Below are 21,023 nucleotides of genomic sequence, written 5' to 3' on the forward strand. Positions count from 1 at the left end.
GCTGTGGAAAGGGAAAAATGGCAACTTCTGGGGCCTGAAAGAGCAGCATGGCTCCTGGAACTAGGAGGAGGAAACGAGCTCGGCACGAGTTTTCTGGCTCACTAAGCAAGGGACACAGCTGTGGGCACCAGTGTCTCGGGTGAGATGTTTTCTAGTATAGGGCGGCAGTGGATGACACAGGGCAGGGGCTAATTAAGTGGGAGAGCTTTTTATCATTTAATGCGGCTGATGATAATATTAAGTCATGATTGTGGTCTGGACAAAACGTAATGGCAATCCTTTTTCATTTTTCGGTGCACTAGCATGTGACCTGTCACCTTACAGACTGGCAAGACAAAACTGCTAATGATGACTTCGGCCTCTTTTTGGCAACTGCTCCACAGACACTAGCTGATATGCAAGCCTTGTGTGCAGTGCCCTATGGGAGCTTGGCAACAAAACTTCCAAAGCTTTGCAAATTATTCTGGAAACCACATGCACTTCGCATCAAAGTTGGCAGCTCACAAGTTTAGTCTGCCCATCACTTTTTGATTGCTATTGCTGCATGCACAGGAGCCAAGCATAATTCTCAAATGGCCATAATCGAACTATGTATCTTAGATTATTCATTTCAAAATGCATGAGCCAACTCCAGTGGTTTTTTGAACATTCTGCGTTGATAATCACATCACATTCCTTAGAGTCTGCTCGCCCTGATACAAAGAAACAGTTTTCGAAATACCTAGTTGAAGTATTTAAAAAGGGTGAGAACCAGGAAACCGAAACTGGATTTTGACCAAGTTCTGACGACACAAGTACTGTCACAAAACCTAATGTGTGTGTATTGGGCAAATTAGTGACTGAACGAGAGCTTGGGTCATTATTTGTCGTAAGTGACCAAAAGCCGGCTCTAAATTTTGTTCTTCAGCAAACGCAGAGCAAATAATGACGGCCATGTGTCCAGTGACATCACACACACGACTGCCTGTAGAAATCTCCCTCCCTGATTGAGGCTACGGAATGTTTTAAAATTCGTTTGCGCAGCGACAAAGCACCACCCCACTGCAAAATTTGGCACAAAAGACCACGGAACTGCAGAAGACATACCGTGAAAGTTTCAGTATATCGGAGGGGTCTGAAAAAAATGTCGGAGTTAGCCTTCAAACTGACACAAGCTGCACATCGTCAATATTTGCATGTCCTACAGTAAAGGCACATTTCCGCAGAATCTTTTTATTTATTAAATCAACCAAAAGGTAAAAAAGAAATGCTTTTTTTTTTGTTTCTGAACTTCGAAGGCATTTCGCTCCAATGAATGAAATGAAGATTGCCGAGATTGCTGCACCTAACAAAACTCCAAAAAATAAATGCAAACAGAAACAACTGAATCACAGCTTGAACACTTGTAGCAGCTTGTGATGACAGCACGAGTGGCAGCATCTGCAAAAAGTAGCAGAAGCAAGATATATGAGTGCAATGCATGTGAACAAGCACCACGAACAACCATTGATGATCTACACTCAGTTCAACACTGTTTTCAACAAAAGTACTACTGTGTGGCAGAGTTAGAGTAATGCCATCAATTCTATCTCAATGTCTTGGAGTGTGGGAGGTAAACAAATTCTTATTTCTGAAGTGGCAACCCATACTTTCAATCCTGACACGCAATCGCCGTGAGATCGACCCACAGGTCAGAGACGAACTGTGGGACAATTCATTAGATGCTGTGCTAGCAATTTCTAAGCCCACGCAGAGGCGCACACTTTCCATACTGACCTGCCTCAAGAAAGGAGACGCGGCCTTAAGTCAAGGACTAAGCGTATGAAATGCAGTGCTGACAGCATACTGCCCGGCAGGTGCATTCACAGACAATGAGCGTACTTGTCTGGTCTGCCCAAACGACGCCGGCACTTATCCGAACTATTCCACGATAGTAAGATCACGCCGGCATCGTACAGGAATTTTTGCCGCTCAGGAAGGCCGACTGTTCACATGTACAGTGTGAAGAGTGCTTCAACCGAGTGTAGTGAGTTCACCGAACTGACTATGGGATGATTAATTTTGCAGCCAATGTCAGTGAAGTTAATCACGTGAAACTGCACAAGTGATACTAAACGAGAGTGTCAGTAGGTAAAATGACAATGTGGCTGTGCAAAACATAATTTAGGGGATATTTGCAAAAGAGTTATTGGAAGTTAAACGTTCCATATTCGCTGTTCTGAAAGAAATAGATTGTCTTTGTATTCATGAGATATTAAAACCTATTACTCCTCCAAGTAAACACTGCCATGCAAGGAGGCAAAAATTGTTCAAGCGCATATTCCACTCCACAGAGTTGCAAAACACCTATGTTGCCTGTGTTCTCTTAATTTTTACGCGTCAGAAACAATAAGCAAAGATACCGGGAGAACATTCACACTTAGCCCAAATACCAACATTACTAGGCTGACAATGGCGTACCTTTATCTACTTTGGTCAGGTAATATCCCCAAACCCATTACAGCAGTTACAATTAAGTGCCGGGCATAATGTGAATCGTCAAACATTTTTGCAACTCTCTCAGACAAAATTTGCTTACTGCTGTGCTGTGACGGATGTGCAGTAGCTTTCAAGTTTAACAGCAAAAAAAGAATATATAACGCCTAACATTTGCCTATCAAAGTCGATTAACACAACAAGGAGAAAATAAAGAACTCGGTCGTGCAGACTGAGGCATAGAATGGCCCGTTCAAGTCTAGTTTGTCAGTACCTGTTGGTACCCAAACATAACAGATGGGAATATACAAACACTGGACGGCTAAGTTCAGTTGTAAGAACGGCCGCGACTTGTTTGCCTGGCTTTGACTCGGCACATAACACCATCGTTGCTGTTTAAGACGCCACGCGGCAAAGAACCTGCAGTGCCAAGACCGATAGAGGATGTCATGATCCAGTATTATGTACTCAATATGGACAATTATTATCTTCACTGCAGCATAGGATGATAGCATGTCCAAATTTATTTTGCAAGAGGCAGAAAAGTAAATAGGACCACACTGAAACTGCGAAACAAACAACATTCACCAGGAATATGTGCTGTATGCACGCATGTAAACACTGCTGGCTAGCAGATGACACTAACAGGCATCCATTCTAAGGAGGGTTCGTTGCAAGGTGGCAACTCTGCTCAATCTCACGGTTAATAGTGCATGCAGTGAAATGAATCCTTCTTTTGGGAGCAAAAAGCTCCTCTCCTCGCATGCAAAGCCAGAACCGGACACCGAGACGAGTTCTTCGACTGAGCATTGGAGGTGCCGGGCTGCTTCCAGCGACCTCTACGACAGAGGGCGTCACCAAGTCGCATTGGGTAGAGCTAAGCCGCGAAAGCAGGTTCATCGAGTTGATGAAATCGATGAAGAACGGGAGGTATATCTGGAGAAGCAGTGGCACAGGCAACGAGTTTCAAGCGGAAAAGAACAGCGGACGCTGCCAACGTCTGTGCACAGACATCGGTCACTGGTTCAGTTGCCTTTCGCTCCGTATAACCTGGTTCAGCCGAGTTGATCCACAGCCACTTTTTTTTCTTTTTCAAACAGTTCACAACAGTTCCTTGAATGACCAAATCAAGGCCACTACTGGCAACAAATGAAGGATACAATGACGACTGAAGTTGCAGCACCACCTTTGTGGTAAATACCGAAACATTCTAGACTACTTCGGCTCTATGCATTTATGTACAGTTGGCGTCAAACCTCTGCAGAGCTCAAGTAGTGCACAGCAAACAACAAAAAGCAAAATGTCTGTGCTTGAAGAACCTCAGGTGATCAGAATTACTAACAGCCCTCTACTACAGCAATTCTTTGATTTCACACACCATCCTTTATCATTTACCTTACTTCCAACCAATGGCACCAACCTGTTGTAGTCACATCACAGTCAGCTGCCTTGCACCTGTTAGCATGGCACTACAAGTGGCTAGCACAAGTCAATTGTCTGCAATGTCATGATGGTAAATCACCACCACTGGTTTTTTTTTAAGGCATTTGCCACTTCCTTCTTAAGCTGTATCTGTCTACTCTTTCTGAAACCCTAGGCTTACATACATGGCACACCCTATCTGTGAGGAAATGCTGGCAAAAGCACAGTGGTGTACACAAAAAAAGCCATTACGGGGATGACAGAGGTACATAAGAACTGTGAAATGTCTGCAGCAGCAAAAAGCATTCAAATGGCTGTGCACTGCTGCATAGAAAGCTCGAATTATTGCCAAGGCCTTGTAACAAGGAACCCAGAAAACAAAACAAAAGATCATTAAGCGGTCAGTTCATTTATCACAAAAACTAACTGAAAGCACTTCCGCTGAAAGAAACTAGCAGCAACTACCGTATTTTTTTAATTTTTTTTTTTTTAAATCTTGCTGGTGCGTCCTATACAAGGGTGCGTCTTATATACGAATTTTTCGTGGTTTTTTTTTGCGAGTTCAGAAATTTCTCAGGTTCATGTTCAAGCTTTTTTCACCGAAAAAATATCACTACCAATGACGTGGTTGTAACACGGTTAATACTTCAATACGCGGACCGCTGTGCGCAACTTTTCTTAGGTGAACTTTATCATGAAACGGCGGGGATGACGACTTCCGGGATCACAAACACGTGACTGTTTCGGAGGCCCCAAGCAAAAGTAGTGTGAAATGACAAAAGATGGCGACAATCGCGCTTCTCGCCATTGTCAAGACAAGCCCAGACAAGCCGCCGTTCTTTTTTAGCCACCCTTTGCAACTTTGTTTGCTCCGTGTACGTAGTGCGAAGAGAATGTTTCAGCCGCGTTGCCTTCAGAAATGGGCGAACTTTTTGATAGCGCATTCGAAGATGAAGACTTCGAAGGTTTTAAGCAGAAATAAAATGTTGTTACGGACATATGGGAGCGTTCTTTTGTTTTCTCTTTCTTTTTTCTAAAACGTGGGCGGATATAGCATGAGTGTTGCCTTTTTCGATCACTTAGCGTTGCTTAAGAATTTCTCACAGGTACAATGAGTTTTGCAATGGTCACTCAAGTGTGTTTAATTAAGTCTCACTAGCCTAACTGGGTAAATTGGGGTGCGTCTTATACACGGGTGCGTCTTATATACCAACTTTTTCAATGACAGCCTGCATATATGGCGGGTGCGTCTTATACACCGGAAAATACGGTATTCAGTGACTAGTTCCTTTTAATTAAGAGCTGAGAGTCCCAAAATGAACCTCTAGCAAAAGTGGCATTTAGGCTACCCTACAGAGCACAGAGAGAGCATCATTTTGAACCACACTAGAGCAGATGAACACTGTTTCTGAAAAAGGACAGACAGGCAGTGGGTGCACCTTACGTAACACTTACAGAGTTAACTGAAGGTGCCACTAGGTAAAATTTGCATCTTACACACACTTTTCAGAAATGGCAGTTTGTCTAACTTGGCAGCAAGTGGGGGGGCTCCAAAAAGGGCCAGTACCATTTTATTTTGATGCTCTGACGACCCTTGCCATCAACCTCGCAGGCCCGTGGAGCCGAAGCCACCTTCACCTCGCTCTGTTTCATCCAGGCTCTGGCGTGACATGGAAACAGGGTTGTGAAATGGAACATACAAGCTCAACCATGTGAACATGACTGGTCACAATGCAACAGGGAAAATAATGCCTGAAGTGTGAGCCTAGTAATCTTCTCCAAAAACTTTCACTGCAGAATGCCTCAACATCTGTGTGGCAACCAGTGCAACTACATGGCATCAGTAGATACTACGTCTATTGCAGTATCATTCCTTTTTTCAGCCTAGTAACGAGGTATTTGTACACAAATTTAGCAGACACCCTCTTGCAGGTAATAGGCAGATAAAGCCAGAAAAGAGAACAGAGCAGTTGCCTTTGTTCCCATTATGCAGATGCGCATGAACTACTAATCACTACGCCACTGTTACAACACAGAGAATTCATAAATTCACGTTCATAGCAACTAACGCAGCATACAGAATTGTACTGCTAACCAAAGAACACATTGCAAAAGTTCAAGGACCATACCTCAGAACTTGCAGGAAAGAATGATTCCCTGCTGTTCTTAAATAAAAATTCACCAGATACATATTTCAGTGACCTTACTAAACACTGTACTATCAAGCAGCTCACGTCACTAGAGTGCCTAGAAGGCTGTCCTGTTGTAGTTGTTGCTAAGTTAAAGTGCACAGCTGCACAGCTGCTTCAATCAGCAGGAAAAAAAAACTCTGCCTCTCCCGTAACCGAGAGTAGAGTAAGCATGAAATGTTTACGGGCATAACACATTGGTTGTAGATGGTACTAGTCAAAATCTTGAAATGGGTCTAGTGTTCAACACACCACACCACACCACACATACTGTGTACTGGTCCATGTGGACGCAATTGTTTCCTATGAGTGTCTGGGGAATCTCTTCCGCCCTGCCTCATCAGCTGTATCTGGTTTCTGTCAGGCTTCATTGCTTGGCTTAAGCAGCTGTGACGGTGGCGACATTGAAATGCAGGACGATGCGAAAGCGTACGCAAACAGGACGAGACGCAGGCCTGACAAGAATGTATATGCAGCTCGTTCGAATACTCCGCGAGCGTGTATACATCTGCCTGCTAAAGAGGGAAACGTCATGAGCTGAAGGCCCAGTGGCCAGTCTTTTACATGCGTGAGTGTGGGACTGCAGCGCCATCCTTGGGGATGGCGCGGAAGCAGTTCCCCTCTTGCTTTAAGCGGCCCTCTCTCTTAGAGAGCCTCGTTAAATCTCGTACGGTGCCCGGACACTCTCGTTTCAGCTCCCGGATGAGTGGAATTCAGTGCCCGGATGTTGGCTCTTGGTCTCCGCGTAACGTCACCACACTGCTGACAGCGGGAGCTAAAAGCATTTCATGCTTAAAAAGTCTTTCCCCATGCAGCTGTTTAATGGCAGTCAATGCAAGTACTGGCGAGGATAACAGAAACACAATGCATACAACTCAGGAAGACATGGCTCCACAGCCGATGCAAAGCCTACAGGAAACTGCATTCCACATTGTCATCCAACATATTTCAGAGGCTACACATTTGGTTCCTGTCCAGTTGTCCATGTTGTGACGAAACCAAGCAACAGAAACAAGTTTAGCTTTAGTTACAGCACGTGAATTGCAAAAAAGAATGCACCAATACCGGGCTGACTAAGAGTGAAGTTTGTCAGATGATATAGTTCACAGAGTGCTGGCTGATTAAGTGCTGCGAAAGTCATGCTCACTGAGAAAGCCGACACACCCCACCTCACACAACATCTCACTAATCTCACACAGCGGTCATTTAATCAAGCTTTGAGAAAGTACAACAAAAATGTAAATCTGTAGCCATGCATCGATTTCATCCACTTACATCACCTGCACCATTTTCGTGTCACAAAGAGATTTTCTGGAGGTATTCTTAAATGTCTATGTTAACTTGTATGGCACCATGCAATCCACCAACACCTGAACATTGGCCTCCTTTCTTGCATGTTCAGTGCCACTGGTGCCAACCACATAAAACAAAGAGCACAAACAAAGCACACAGCTTAGCAAGCAAGCAACAACCTCAAGCAGAAAGGTGGTACAATGCACAGGTTTTACCCCACTCTGTTTACTGCATGTTCACTGCACATACGTCCGATATTACCACTTATATCATCAGCGTCACAAGTAAAATTCGACCACCATGCTTTTTGCCTAGAACCAAGTCAGCAGTTTCTGTTTATTAAAGAGTATCATGGCTGTGAGGCACAGTTAAGCCAAACAACCAGCATAACTCACCTTGCATTCGACAAGTTCTGGATAGGTGATTCGCTCACAGATAAACTGTGCAATGCGGTCTCCCCGGCTCACTGCAATAGAAGAGTTCCCCGCACAAGCGAAAGAAAAAATATGTTCACCAAAGTATGATTGTGGACAACAGTGCACAAAAGTTAAAATTCCCCATCATGTTAAAAGCTAGAAAGATAAGACCAAAACAAAACCTATAATAGCAAATAAGTAAATTCAAGTTGCAATTGTGATCACAAGTCGCCCACATCGTGGTGGGCGACCTCACCACGATGTGGAGGTCAGTGGTGAGGTCGCCCAGGAGGCGACCACGGCCACGTTTATTTGAGGCTGCCTGAGAAGAGGTAGCGACAGAGCAGCGGCGGCAGCGTCCGGCGAGGCCGAAGTCCAGAGCGTTCTCTTCTGCGCGAGCCGGCGTTCTCCTGCGCGTGTCCACCGCTTCGTCGTCTTCCGCGTGCCAAAGCGGTGGCACTACATTTTGTTAGCTATGAGCAAACCACCCCCTCACCCTCTCTCGTATTTTGGACCACATTTTGAAGTTCTGAAGCACACCACTGTGACCATGTTTCGATGGAGAAAAATTGCAGAAAGGGCTTGTGTGCTGTGCAATGTCAGTGCACATCAAAGAACGGCAGCTGGCCAGAATTAATCTAGAGCCCTCGACTACAACACCTTTCTCTTCCTTTTTACATTCCCTCCTTCATCCCTTCCCTCATGATGACGCTGAGGTCCCCACCAAGAGTAATGGTGAATTCCAATGGCAGATCGGGATCAAGTTTTTCTGCTCGGTTTGGATCAATCGTATTCCAATGGTAAAATGGGAGCGCGAGTTGTATGTTCCAATGGCAGATCGGGATCAGGCGTAAATCCCGGATCGCTCCGTGGAGCAGCGATTCTTGATCTGCCGAAATCGGCGGATTTGACCGGAACCTCGCGTGACGTTTTCTTTTCCGCCGCGTCTGCTTCCGGTCGCGACCGGCACTTTCCAGTCAACAGTGGACGGCAATGATCTTGCTTCGAGCCGTGCGGCACTAATTTTGCTTCATGGAAGTGACAGTTCCGACTCGGGCACTGAAAGCTCAGAGTCCAGCAGTGAAGATTCGTCTGAAACGGACAGCGAGTGTGAAGCTGCCGGCCTGTATATGCCTGCCGCCGGCGTCAGAAAAATGCGCTAATATTCTTTGTTCGCATTTATAACAAGCCCTGGAGTAGAGGAATGTAAAAAATGAATCATTTTTGAGGATCTTTGGCCAATACCGAGTTGCTGGTAGAAGTGATAACTGCGATACAAGCAAATGTCTTCCTGATGCCCAGTGCGGCTGGCCTGCTGTCTGCTAGCTCCGCTGTTGGAGGCGTCGCAGAAATCGATCATGTCTTTATTTTATTATGAGACGAGGAGCACAGTAAAACGGTGACGCGAGTAGCACCTTTACTACAGCGCTGGCCAATTCCGAAGCGCCCTCAGCTGCGGCATCGATGAAAAACAGTTAAGCTTAGCGACGACTACGGCAGCCAGGGAGAAACGTTGGCCGGGGGGCAGCGCAGTTAGTCGCTCGGCGTGTCCGCGGGCGGCGTCGTTGCCGAAAGCTCGACTGTCTCGCTGATTGGTTCAGCGGCTTGCGTCTCGCAGTCGCAAGGCTGGAAAATCGAGCAGCGAGCAATTTGCCTGCGCGTCGTCCGCCACTTCTTTCGTGAACGGTAGGGACAGGCTCACCGGCTCTCCGAAGACCGCGGCCGCATACTCGCGTGTTCACGGAGAGTGGACCATCCTGTACATACGCTTTGGTTTTGGTTTTACATTACGGCCTTCGTACTACCTCCTTTTTGTTTCGCCGAGACGGCGTCTGTCAACGCAGAGATCGCGCCTCGCGCAACTCCTGTCGCACTCGAACACGAAGCTAGCAGGGCGTCCGCTCCGGCGGCGCGCCTAGTTTCCGCGGTCGCCGCTGCGGCGCTGGCGTCGCGCTCCCGAGGGATCACTGGCATTCCAATCGCAAACTGGGAGGTGGCAAATCTACGCGCTCCGACGCGCTCCGTACACGATCCGACGGAGCGGTCTCGATCTGCCATTGGAATTCAGCATAAGACAGGTACTGGGCCTTCCCTTTCATTACAACTAACTTTCAGTAATGTGCAGTGGTATTTAAGATGCAACTGCACAAGAGGAAAGCCCTGCTCCTCTGCATGGTGTTGCCCCATCGAAATACTATGTGGGAACCTGCTAGTATTGACCAAATGTTTAGGGGAATCCCCCAAGGTGGAGTAGATTTGTAATAAGGGAGTAATTACTCAATTTTACTCCCTTATTACAAATCTACTCCACCTTGGGGGATTCCCCTAAACATTTGGTCAACACTGTTCCCACTTCGAGTTATTGATCAATTCGCTCTCGCCCTACCATAAGATTGCCGTCCCGGTTAGCTCAATTGGTAGAGCGACTGCTCCGGTGAAGCGGTGGTCCCGGGTTCGAACCCCGGACCAGGACGAATTTTTCTTTAACTACGAAGTTTCTGAGAAAGCTGTTATAGCTTTCCTTTGTAGCCGTATGGCTGCGCTCGGGTGGACGTCAATGAGTAATTACTCCCTTATTACTAACCTGCTAGTATACCCATCAACTGCAGCATGTAAAGCACGGTTAACAGCTTGTGCTTAAAACAACTCCTCGTTTATGGCTGGGAATGGACACGCTGGGACTCTCAGATATGCTGAAACAATCTAGGACTACAGTTTACAAAACCATCACATATCACCAGCTGCTTCAACAGCATTTGCAGAGCATCAACTGATGCTGCCTTTGAACCAAAAGAATAAAACGTGTTCAGCAGCAGCATTCTGTGACGGACCTGATAGAATCGCGGGCCTAAAAAGTACATTACAGGGTTAACAATGAAAATCACAAAGTAGCTTATATTCTCTTTTATCTTAGCTACATTAACCTTCTTGGCTACGGTAAACCAAAGCAGCACAAGCAAAACGATGGCAACAGAGAAAGAAAGACAGAAACACGTGAGCGCTTTTGTCAGCACGTTTTGTTTACAGTGATGAACCAACTAGCCCAAACTGCCACTCTTCATCAGTTGGCCATGGTGTGTTTAGTTCAGGCATGGTTGTACACACTTCATTTGGAGCTGACAAAAACATTCAGACATGAAACCTTCTCGCTCCCTTATGATAATTTCTAGCTTTTGGTTGGAGGCCTACATATACATAAGCCACACAGCAGTTGACACCAGCACCATGCTACCACAAATAAGTTGTGTGCCCTCATGTAACATAATTTGGCTTTCCCGGATACAGACTCAAAGTACAAGTTTGTGCCAATTCAGTCTATTATTGAGCATGCCGTATGTGCCCACCTGTAAACTCAGAATCGCCAAAGTTGAAGAGCAGCACACCCAGGTTGCCACGGTAGTCTGCATCGACCACACCAGCTGCATATAAACACACACAAAAAAGAAAGCAGTGAAAACACTTATTCACGCTGCCCCTTATCACACAGCCATGGTGTAGACTTCAGTTCATATCAACATAAAATGTAAAAAAAAAAACTTTGCCCATCTTCTAGTCAACACTGCCAGTTTTAATTTCTCAGAATCTGCTTGGAGCAGGCACAAAACATGAGTTCGAATTTGTTCTGAACTTTTCCACACAACTTTCCTTCAGTGCCTGCAGGCTAGAAATAGTTTGACTAAAATAATAGAAATAAATCATCCCATCACCTGACTGACAATTACAAATAAACATGTGACTGATGACAAAAAAAGAAGGTTACTAAACTACTCAATGACACCCTGCGGTGGTTCAATGGTTAGGGCACTCGGCTACCGAGCTGGAACACTCTGGTTTGAACCCGACTGCAGTGGCTGCATTTAGATGAAGGCGAAACGCCAAAGGAGCCCATGTGCTGGGCGACGTCAGTGCACGTTAAAGATCCTTGGGTGGTTGAAATTATTCCGAAGCCCTCCATTATGGCACCACCTCTTTCTCTTCTTTCACACCCACCTTCCTCCAACAAAAATGCCAACAGAAAGGCACTGACCACCAACATCGATGCCGTTCTTGGCAGCCAGGCCAGAGCGTGGCGCTACGCGGCCATAGCAGCCATCTGGCACGGACACCTGCAGGTCAGTGAGGCAGACGCAGCGGCCACCGGCGGGCACCCGGTAGTCATACGCACTGCAGACACGAGCAGCTATTAGAATGCAAGAAACTACATGGTGTTACTTACACAGACAAAAAGGCACTTCGAAAGCCCCAGTACCTCAAGCCATGAACTATGAGAAAGAAGACTCAGTGCATATGAATGTTCCTGTGCCTCAGACGAATGTTACGAGGTCAGGTTTGCCTTCTGCAAGAAATGCGAGCACTGGAAGGAAGCACGTTAGTTGAGCTAAGTAAGCAAAACACAGCGCTCCTGAAAGCCTATTGCTGAAGCCCTTTTCAACAAACACTGTTGGTCACAGTGCCAAGGCACATATATAACAAAAAAAGGCACAATACCAAAACAAACTTCCACTGCAAATCATGTACTTGCGTATATTTATTTTTGTGCTGGAAGAATTCCTACTGTTTAGACCTCTGATGCACATTATGTGTTTAGATTTGGTTTTTACTTTCACGCACGTCCCACACTGAAAAAAACAAAAGCCATGCCATCAGACTTCCTACGTGTGTTATATTCAGATAGCGAAAAACTTGCACTATGGTCGGCAGCTAAGTAGCAATCAACTGAACAATTTTCATCAACTGAAAGCGATGGTATTAGCAACAGTGCGTTGCAAGCTCCCGGCAATAAAAACGACCAACTGATAGATGGGCAACTAATGTAACTTATATATAAGGTATTATATATACCTCGTCACAAACAAGGCTCGGAGGATGGAGCGCGCCTAAACTGCTCTTAACGCGGTGCAAGCTTCTACAGGCCGGCAGCTGAAACAGATGACACCTAAGCTATGTAGACATTGCAGTCTTGAGGCAGTTTTTTTTTTTTTTTCGGCTAAATCAACAAGGTGATGACTGCAGGACGGTGCACTGCATAAATGTGAACATGGAAATACGTAAAAATAGAATTAAAGGCAGCCGCGACAGCTGACGACGCACTGCTCCGTATGCATATCCGGCTTACTGCTTCCAGTGAACATGCCCAAGACAACACATCCTCTCTCGAAGATAGGTTATCAGAAACAATGAGCCGAATCCCGAGGAGAGGGAGCGCCTAATCACTGCGCGTTTAAAAGGTGGCCACTCGCGCATTCAGGTTCAAAGGGTTCCCGACTGCACATCTGGAGGGTTTATCGTTCTGTGTTTCTTTAAATCTCCGCTCCATAAGAACCGGCGCAGTGCATTTTCATAACGCCAGGCCTTGTAAGCAGCAGGCCGCGATTCACACCTGTACAGATCGAAGCCAGCAGCAGCAGCCGAGCCTCTCGTCGGCGCGTGGGCATGCTCCGAGAGTCGGGCGAACTTAAGCTTCGGACTTCCTTCCGGCATCGTAAAGTCTCCCTTTGTCGTGCAGTGGTGCCGAAGACTCGCCAACAAACGTGAGCGCAAAGCTTCCTGCATGTGGTTGACCTATGAAAATAAAGCGTAAGGACATGCGCATACTTTCTCCCGCCAAATTTCCCAGTGATGATGATGATCAAGGAGAACGTATCACCGGTTCAAGGCGGTGGATATACATCTTTCTAATGTTTACTAAGTAGATTTGAAGCTCATGCCCTTATGCAGCAGCAAATAGCTGAAAACATGTGAGTAAAGCTTGTGGTTTGCAAGTTATTTTAGCTTCTGGTACACGAGTCATAAGGCAAGCGAACGACACCGTACAGCTCATTTGGCAAGAAGCGTTTGCGGGACGGCAGGCTGGAAACGCTGATTGGTCGATGGGATGCGCTTCTCCGTGACGTTTTTTGACTTCTCCCTCGTTCTCAACCGGACGTGGCGTCAGCGCGCCTTTCTCGACCTCTCCCTAGAGCGCCTGGGGAATCGCTAGGTGCACCCGCCGCGCCGCGCGTGCGTGGTGAGCGGGCATGCCGCATTCGTTTCGTGATCCTCGGCGCGCTCGTTTCGAGGCGTGTGCAGCTATGGCGTTCGTGCGTGGTGCGCTCGGCGGCGACAGCCAGCTGAAATTTCTGTGCAGTTTTTGCTTGCGGCTTTCGCCGTTTCCCCAGGAGCACGTGGCTAGTGTCGTGCTCGTATTTAAAGTTTTTGCCGCGGCACTACAAGGATCCGCATCAGGCGCGCTTTGAGGACCGCCGTTGGACAGCTACGCTGACGCGCTTGTCGGGGGTGCGCATTCTCAACCCTGAGGTAAGGACTGAACTACATTGTCGCAAGTTTTCTCGTGCATTGAGGACTCACCAAATTGCGGTGCTTGTAACGAAACTTTTTTTTTTTTTTTTGCAGCGTCGTTCCCTGGATATGCTTCTCGGAAGCCGATGTCATTGTTCGCCGCGGACGCTGGGCCTACTGCTCGCCGCCACGCCGCTGTAGGTTGACGTTGAAGAGCTGCTCCAAACGGCCCTTTTCAGGGCCGCTTCATTGCTTCCTGGAAGATTGCGGGCATCAATCTCGCGGCCGTGTTCCCTCTCTTTGTCGAAATCGGCGCCAGACATCAGAACCCGCGCTAGGCCTCGTTGCAGGGTTAAACGAGTGCAGTGTGGCTTTAGAGAAGTTGACTTGCGCTTAGTCTATCTATATCATTCATTCAGTGCAGTGTGCCTTTGCTTCTTTAGCGACTTCTCACGCCTTGTCGAAATCGGATTTAAAGCTCACGCCACGCCTCGTTGAATGGGTTAACCGAGTGCAGCGCCTAGCTTTGTTTTTGTGTTCTAACCTGTAAGCAGTGCACCTTTCTTCGCTCCTTACTTTTGTTCTTTTCAGTCGTTTCCTGAATCCGTCGAAAGAGCCAGGCTTGCCGGATGGTTGTTCGCCGTGAATGGAACCACGAGGCGATCGCATCTGCATACACAGCACGACTTTGTTCCCTCGTGTTTTTTTTTTACCAAGGATTGCTTCGACAGCTCGTGCAAAACGAGGACTGCGCACGCTGTGTCGTCGCTGCTTAGTGAAGAGGCACAAAACGGATGTCGTCCTTACTAAAGGCCCTTCTCGGGGCCACCTCAGTGTTTCCTGGCAGACCACGCGCTTTCCGCCCTGTGCACATGTTCCCCTCATTTCCAATCATTTGTAAGTTGCATATCAATGAATTAATAAATCAGTCAATGCACTTTATTTACCAGAAAAATCTGGCTGGTCACCCTGGGCTAAAAGCTGTGCACACAGCTTGACAAGGCCCAGGGGACCATTAGATGACAGTTTTGAACGTAGGAAAAACAAGTTGGTACTTTAAAAGAACATGGAAAGTACACCAAACAATATAAGAGATAAACATTACAATCGCGCATTACAGTAAAGAAAAAGAAAACACTTTGACAGCAGACATACAGTATCAGTTTACACTATAATACATACAAAAATCACGACATTCAGCATTATGGCACGAAATATAAGAACAGCACATAAAGCAAAAAAGAGAATGCAAGTTACAATAGTACAGATAGATTAACTGTTTACATTTGCATATGCATAAAATTAGTCCTCGTCTCCTTGGGCCTCCTTCAAATCCTGCAGAAGGCTTGAATTTGCAACTGCTAATATCAAAAAAGATTTAGAAGAACTTCAGTTTGGGATACACGGTGCATAGTACTTGAGAAAACAAACAATAGCGCCTACAATGACACACACAGAAGAATAACTATGCAGCACAAGCGCTATCCTGCGCTCTACAGTATGGAACTGTGACTGAAAAATGAACCTTCACGTCAGTGAAATATGAGCCTTTAGGCTGTCTACAAATTGTTATTACAGAAAGAAAGAAATATTAGTGAATGTTGTGTGAGAGGCTTGCATATTACTCTGTTTGTTTATTTATTTATTTACCCCTCAAGGCCAGTGGCATTACACAGATGTTAGGGTGGGCTAGTCTAAAAGGAAAGTAAAATAATAGAGCCCGGCCCGCACCGCTTAGAGCACAACGGGCTAGTGGCATTACACAGGGGGAATGGTAAATATACTAAAACTGAGAGAAAAATACAGTTGATTACATGAACATTAAACAGCGCCTGAATATACAATGTTAGCTAGTGCTACGCGGAACTGCTCGTAATTTTCAGTGCCGGCAACTTCTGCGGTAAGGTGGTTCCAGTCGCATGAGGTTCGCGGCAGGAATGACTGCGAGCAGCATTTTCTGTTGCATGACATACTTCCAACTTTGTGATCATGATCAATGCGGCGGGATACAGAAATTGTACGGGGGATGAGGTGATCACGAAGAGCGGGATGATGGTACAGCTTGTGGAACAGGGGGATACGAAACACTTTTCTACGCGATGTCAGTTATGGGAGGCAGATATTAGACTTCATAGCTGTGCGGTTGTAGTTAACAAGGATTAAACGCACAGAGTTATTTTGCACCAGCTCAAGATCATTAATGAAGTCATGAGCAGGGTGCCATACACGTGTTGCATGCTCGAGTTTTTATCGTATTAGTGTTTGATAAAGCAGTAGTTTCAAATTGGAAGGAACGTTAAAGAAGTTGCGACGTAAGTAGCAAAGCATGCGATTAGCATTTTCAATTATGTTCTCGGTATGAAGAGACCAGTTAAGATAATAAGTAATGTGGACGCCGATGCACTTATATGATGAGGCTGATTCCAACGAAATGTTATCGATGTAGTAGTGAGGTGGGACGGAAGTTTTTCTAGATACACGCATGACTTTGCATTTGTTCATATATAGCTGCATTCACCATTCTTCGCACTGAAGTCAGTGGCGGTCTCGTCAAGTAGTCCCCTGCTTTGTACGTTCACCTTGTTAGCGGCTGTCTTATTTCACACAATTCCACGTTCTACACGTTGATAGGTATCGTGTTCCTGCCTTGGTGGTAGTGGTTTATTTAAAAAAAAAAGGAAGCAAAAGAGTGTTGCCGGCTGCGGCAATTGCTATCTAATATCTTAAGCACCTGAGCTGCAGCCGGCGGAAACGACAGGGAAAGGGAGAGGATAGTAAGGAGAAGTATAGAGTTGAGCGACAGCAAGAAAGGACAGGGGAGAGCTTTGTACACTATTTACAAAATACAAAAGTAATCAAGTTCCCGCCACCGTTGTCTTGCCATGCCGCCGGCGGGGCGGCGACGGCGGTGCCATTTACCTGCGGTTGCGGTGGCCAACAACCTCGTCGGCGGGAGGGGGGGGGGGGGGGGGGGGGGAGCCACCCATTCATGTCTTTATCCCACCAGGGACACAGCGACGCAAGCGAGGGGACCATCCCTTTCTGGCTTGACAAGGAGCGCCGACCAGCCGCCTTGGGGACTGAGGGCAGAACAAATTAAGCCACTTCCCAGAACTGATAAATGACGCCGCCGCGGTGGCTCAGCGGTTATGGTGCTCGGCTGCTGACCCAAACGACGCGGGTTCGATCCCGGCCGCGGCGGCTAGAATTTCTTTGGAGGAAAAATTCTAGAGGCCCGTGTACTGTGCGATGTCAGTGCACGTTAAAGAACCCCAGGTGGTCGAAATTTCCGGAGCCCTCCACTACGGCGTCTCTCATAGCCTTAGTTGCTTTGGGACGTTAAACCCCATAAACAACAATAAACAACAACAGAACTGATAAATGAAGGCCGCTAACCCCACTGGTGAAATGTCCGGGCAGGTGCTTTGACCTTAGTGGACATGTGGCAATTATCTCAGACGTCGACTCGTTTCCCCTGGTATCGAAATGAATATTGCTCGCGTAAACGTTAACATTCAAAGATTGAGTAATTGTATAACGTCTATACCTTTCGCCATTTATTTTTCAATAACAAAGCGCAAAAAAAATTTTGTGCAAATAAAATGAAAAATCGTTGTTTCTATTTTTTTCTTTTTTTATATACAGCAGTCTGTCCGCTCCCCCTAAAACCACTCTCTGTGACCGCCACTGACTGAAGTAATGTAAGGTTGTTAGTGTTGGTTATTTCTCTAAAAATGACGCAAACATCAGCGAATAGGTGAATATGAGAATCCATAAGAGAGCGGGGATCATTAATGTTAGATCAGGAACAGTAGCTAGGGTCCAAGAACTGAACCTTGTGGAACTCCGGAAGACACCTCTGTAAAACAGGTGTTATAACCGTAAGCAATAACTAATTGTGAGCGATTAAGTAGACATTCAATCCATTTCAATAAGTTACAGTCAATATTAAGATGTTTTAGTTTGTGAGCCAAAAGGTTGTGACATACATCGTCGAAAGCCTTTGAAAAATTCAGAAATATACAGCCAGTTAGTGATGATAGGTCTAGAATACAGTGCAATGCATGTGTAAACTATATTAACTGTGTTTCGCAAGAGTAAAGTTTTCGAAAACAATGTTGCGCTGACATAAAAAGTTGTTCAATGAAAGGAAGTTAACAAGGTTGGTGAATATTATATGTTTGAACATTTTGGGTCAAGTATTGGTAAGGGATATGGGACGATAATTAATAGGGGATGCTTTGCTGCCGGATTTGTAGACTGTAACCACCTTTCCGATCTTCCACTCAGTAGCAGCGTTGACTGGTCAATGCTGGAAAAGTTTGGTTAGTATAATGGGCGAATAAGCTGCAGTGCTTTTTAAGTAACGCAGTCATAACCCGGAGCGGAATGAACACTGAGTCCATCAATAAGCTTATTCACACCAGTAGGAGCAACAGTTATAGGTGGCATGAAAACATAGTTGAAGTGGTGAGTTGTAGGCATATGTATACATCAGATATGGGTGTAAAGTTGTCAGTGATTACGCGGTTAAGAATCGTGACGCGAACGTCGGAAGGGATGAGGTCACCTAACGGGTCAGATAACGCAAAACTATCGTCGGTGGAAGGATTAATGACCCGCCAGAATTTTTGACATTGGTGGTTACATGTGAGTGGAAGTGCTTTTAGCGCTTTTGAGCGCCTGAACATACATGTTGGAAGCCGCTGAATACGAAGTCCGATCGCTCACTAGTTGGCGAGAACTTTGCGATGCGGTAGAGGCTTTCTTTTTGTTAGATAAACGTTTAATGTGACTATTACACTAGGGAGCTATTGAGTGGGTGGTAGCAGTGCGTTCAGGAGTGTATTGTTCTGTGAGTTGGGTGATTATAGCTGTGAACATGCTCCAGTTGGTTTGAATGCTGCGGACACCAAAGCTATGGGAAAGCATCGATAAAAAAAAATAGTTCATTATTTATCGCCTGAAAATTTGCTCCATTGTAGTCTCGTATTATTATTTTTTTTTCTTTTTGTTAGTGTTCGGAGTGGCTAGATTAATGTCATAGTGCATTAGCAAGTGGACGCTGATGCCTGGCAGGTATGTAATAGGTGAGACTATGTCAGATCGATTTGTCAGGATTAAATCTAGCGTATTAGCCGCGTTGGCTGTTATAGTCCCTTGTGAGCACAAATGCACTAACAAGAATACTGAGCGCACATCTAAAAATTCGCGACTTCGAGACGAGAACGGGGACATTAAAGGGGAGTTGGTATCCCATGTTATCTTCGAAAAAATTAGATCGGCAAATAAAACAATACTGAAATAGATCATGGTGCTTTGTTATTAAGTGTTTCCATAAAAAAGTATGGCAACAGATAAGGAAAGGCTTAGGTGATCGTGATCGAGGAGGTTAGACTGAATTATAGTGCAACAGCTTGAAACAGGTCTTCACATCATTCATATATACTAGAACATTGCAGGAGCCCGGACAAAGCAAAATTACACAAATTACGTTTGAATAGAGATTATGGCAAGAAAGTGGATGAAATATAGCTAAAAGAAGAATTGTGAACCGAAGCAAAGTATGTAATGAGCCAGAAATATGCATATCAAAGAAGACACTGCACTGAGAAAATGGACAGCATGAAATAAATGAGCAGCACAAGTGCAGCGTACAGGCCTTTATCAAAGAATTTATTTTTTGTTTATTTACCACGTCCTGGTAGTGTTAGCTCCATAAAGCATTATCAAAATTATCACAATTTTCAGTTTTATTTGCTTAGGAGAACGTTAGAGCAATAAGAACTTGGCTCATAAATGCACCTCAAATATTGCCATAAATCATCGTACTCTTCGTCCTGGGCCACAAGAGCTGGGGCTTCATGAGATAATTATTACGGTGCATTAACGAAAATTTCAACATGCCGTCAGCATGCAAAAATTTTATACTGGCGCTGAAAAACCCGCATTTTTTTAATTTTCGCTGGCAGGAGGGAGTAACTTTCTTGACTGCGCTGCTTTCTTCCTAAGCAAATGAAAGACGTGTATGCCGAGCAAAAACAATTCGAAAATATGTAGCGTAAGATATAACACTAATGCACTGTGAAGCTTGATGCCTTATTGGTCCAGTAGAGTGGAGAGCTGGGCGAGTTAATTGGTTCACGATTGTAGAAAGAAAACCAGCGCAAAAGACGGGGACACAGAACTCGGAACACAGAATACAGGAACACAGAACACAGCGTCGTCCTGTGTTCCTGTTGTGCGTCTCCGTCCTTTGCCCTTGTTTTTTTTTTCCTTAATTGGCCATGCACTTGTGGCAATTTAAGTGCACTTCCTGTGAATTTTGCACAAAAGTAGTGTATTTTTGCATTCACCTTTTTTACACGCTGAGTTGTTTTATCTTTTGGTCACTTCAGAAGGGAGGAGTTAGTATAGAAGTAATTTACTTGGAGAATACAAGGAAATATATCTTGCGATGAATTTTCTCATATTTTAATTCTGCCTGATGGGAATGCATTACGCGCCATACGGTGTTACTCACAACCAAACGCCCAAGGCTCTAAGTTGGGCAAAGCATGTATCATATATGTGGAAGTGCGAATATGGCTGTGGTGCGCTGGGCGTCTTGCATGCACAGCAGGAAGTGATTTGTGTCTAGACCATCCAGGAGGGCATGTACAAGGACGGGAGGATAGTACAAACGCTAAAAAAAAAAAAAGCTAGCTGGGGCTAGAAACGCATTTTTCGTTCTAGCAAGTACCAACGTTGGGGCAAAGCAACCAGTTTTGGGCGCCTTGTAAGAAGAAAGGATGGTTCTGGGAAGCGGAGGCAGGGCTGCGTACGGCGCACGCGAGGTCGCGGGGTCACGGAGTAGCGCTGCAGCAGCACATCGGGAAAAGGTTAAATTCTTCCACTCGCCACTCGCAGCGCACCGCAGAGCCGGCAGCCTTCTCTCTTGTCCGCCTACCCGGCAGGTTCCGGCCGGGGA

At 45.7% G+C, this 21,023-nt stretch overlaps 1 protein-coding gene across 1 annotated transcript; it reads right to left on the reverse strand.

Moving 5' to 3' along the window:
• Positions 1 to 1,196: 1,196 nt before the first annotated feature.
• On the reverse strand, positions 1,197 to 13,322 carry dUTPase (Deoxyuridine triphosphatase). The gene is made up of 6 exons (XM_089548474.1): positions 13,155 to 13,322; positions 11,802 to 11,938; positions 11,119 to 11,193; positions 7,754 to 7,824; positions 5,444 to 5,536; positions 1,197 to 1,419 (listed from the first exon to the last, which is right to left on the reverse strand). The coding sequence occupies exons 1-5, from the start codon at positions 13,253 to 13,255 to the stop codon at positions 5,477 to 5,479; spliced, it is 444 nt and encodes a 147-aa protein (XP_089404600.1). The 5' UTR covers positions 13,256 to 13,322; the 3' UTR covers positions 1,197 to 1,419; positions 5,444 to 5,476.
• Positions 13,323 to 21,023: the final 7,701 nt, after the last annotated feature.

The sequence above is a fragment of the Amblyomma mixtum genome, chromosome 6 (assembly GCF_055824585.1).
Source record: "Amblyomma mixtum isolate Tamu chromosome 6, ASM5582458v1, whole genome shotgun sequence".
NCBI classification, from domain to species: domain Eukaryota; kingdom Metazoa; phylum Arthropoda; class Arachnida; order Ixodida; family Ixodidae; genus Amblyomma; species Amblyomma mixtum.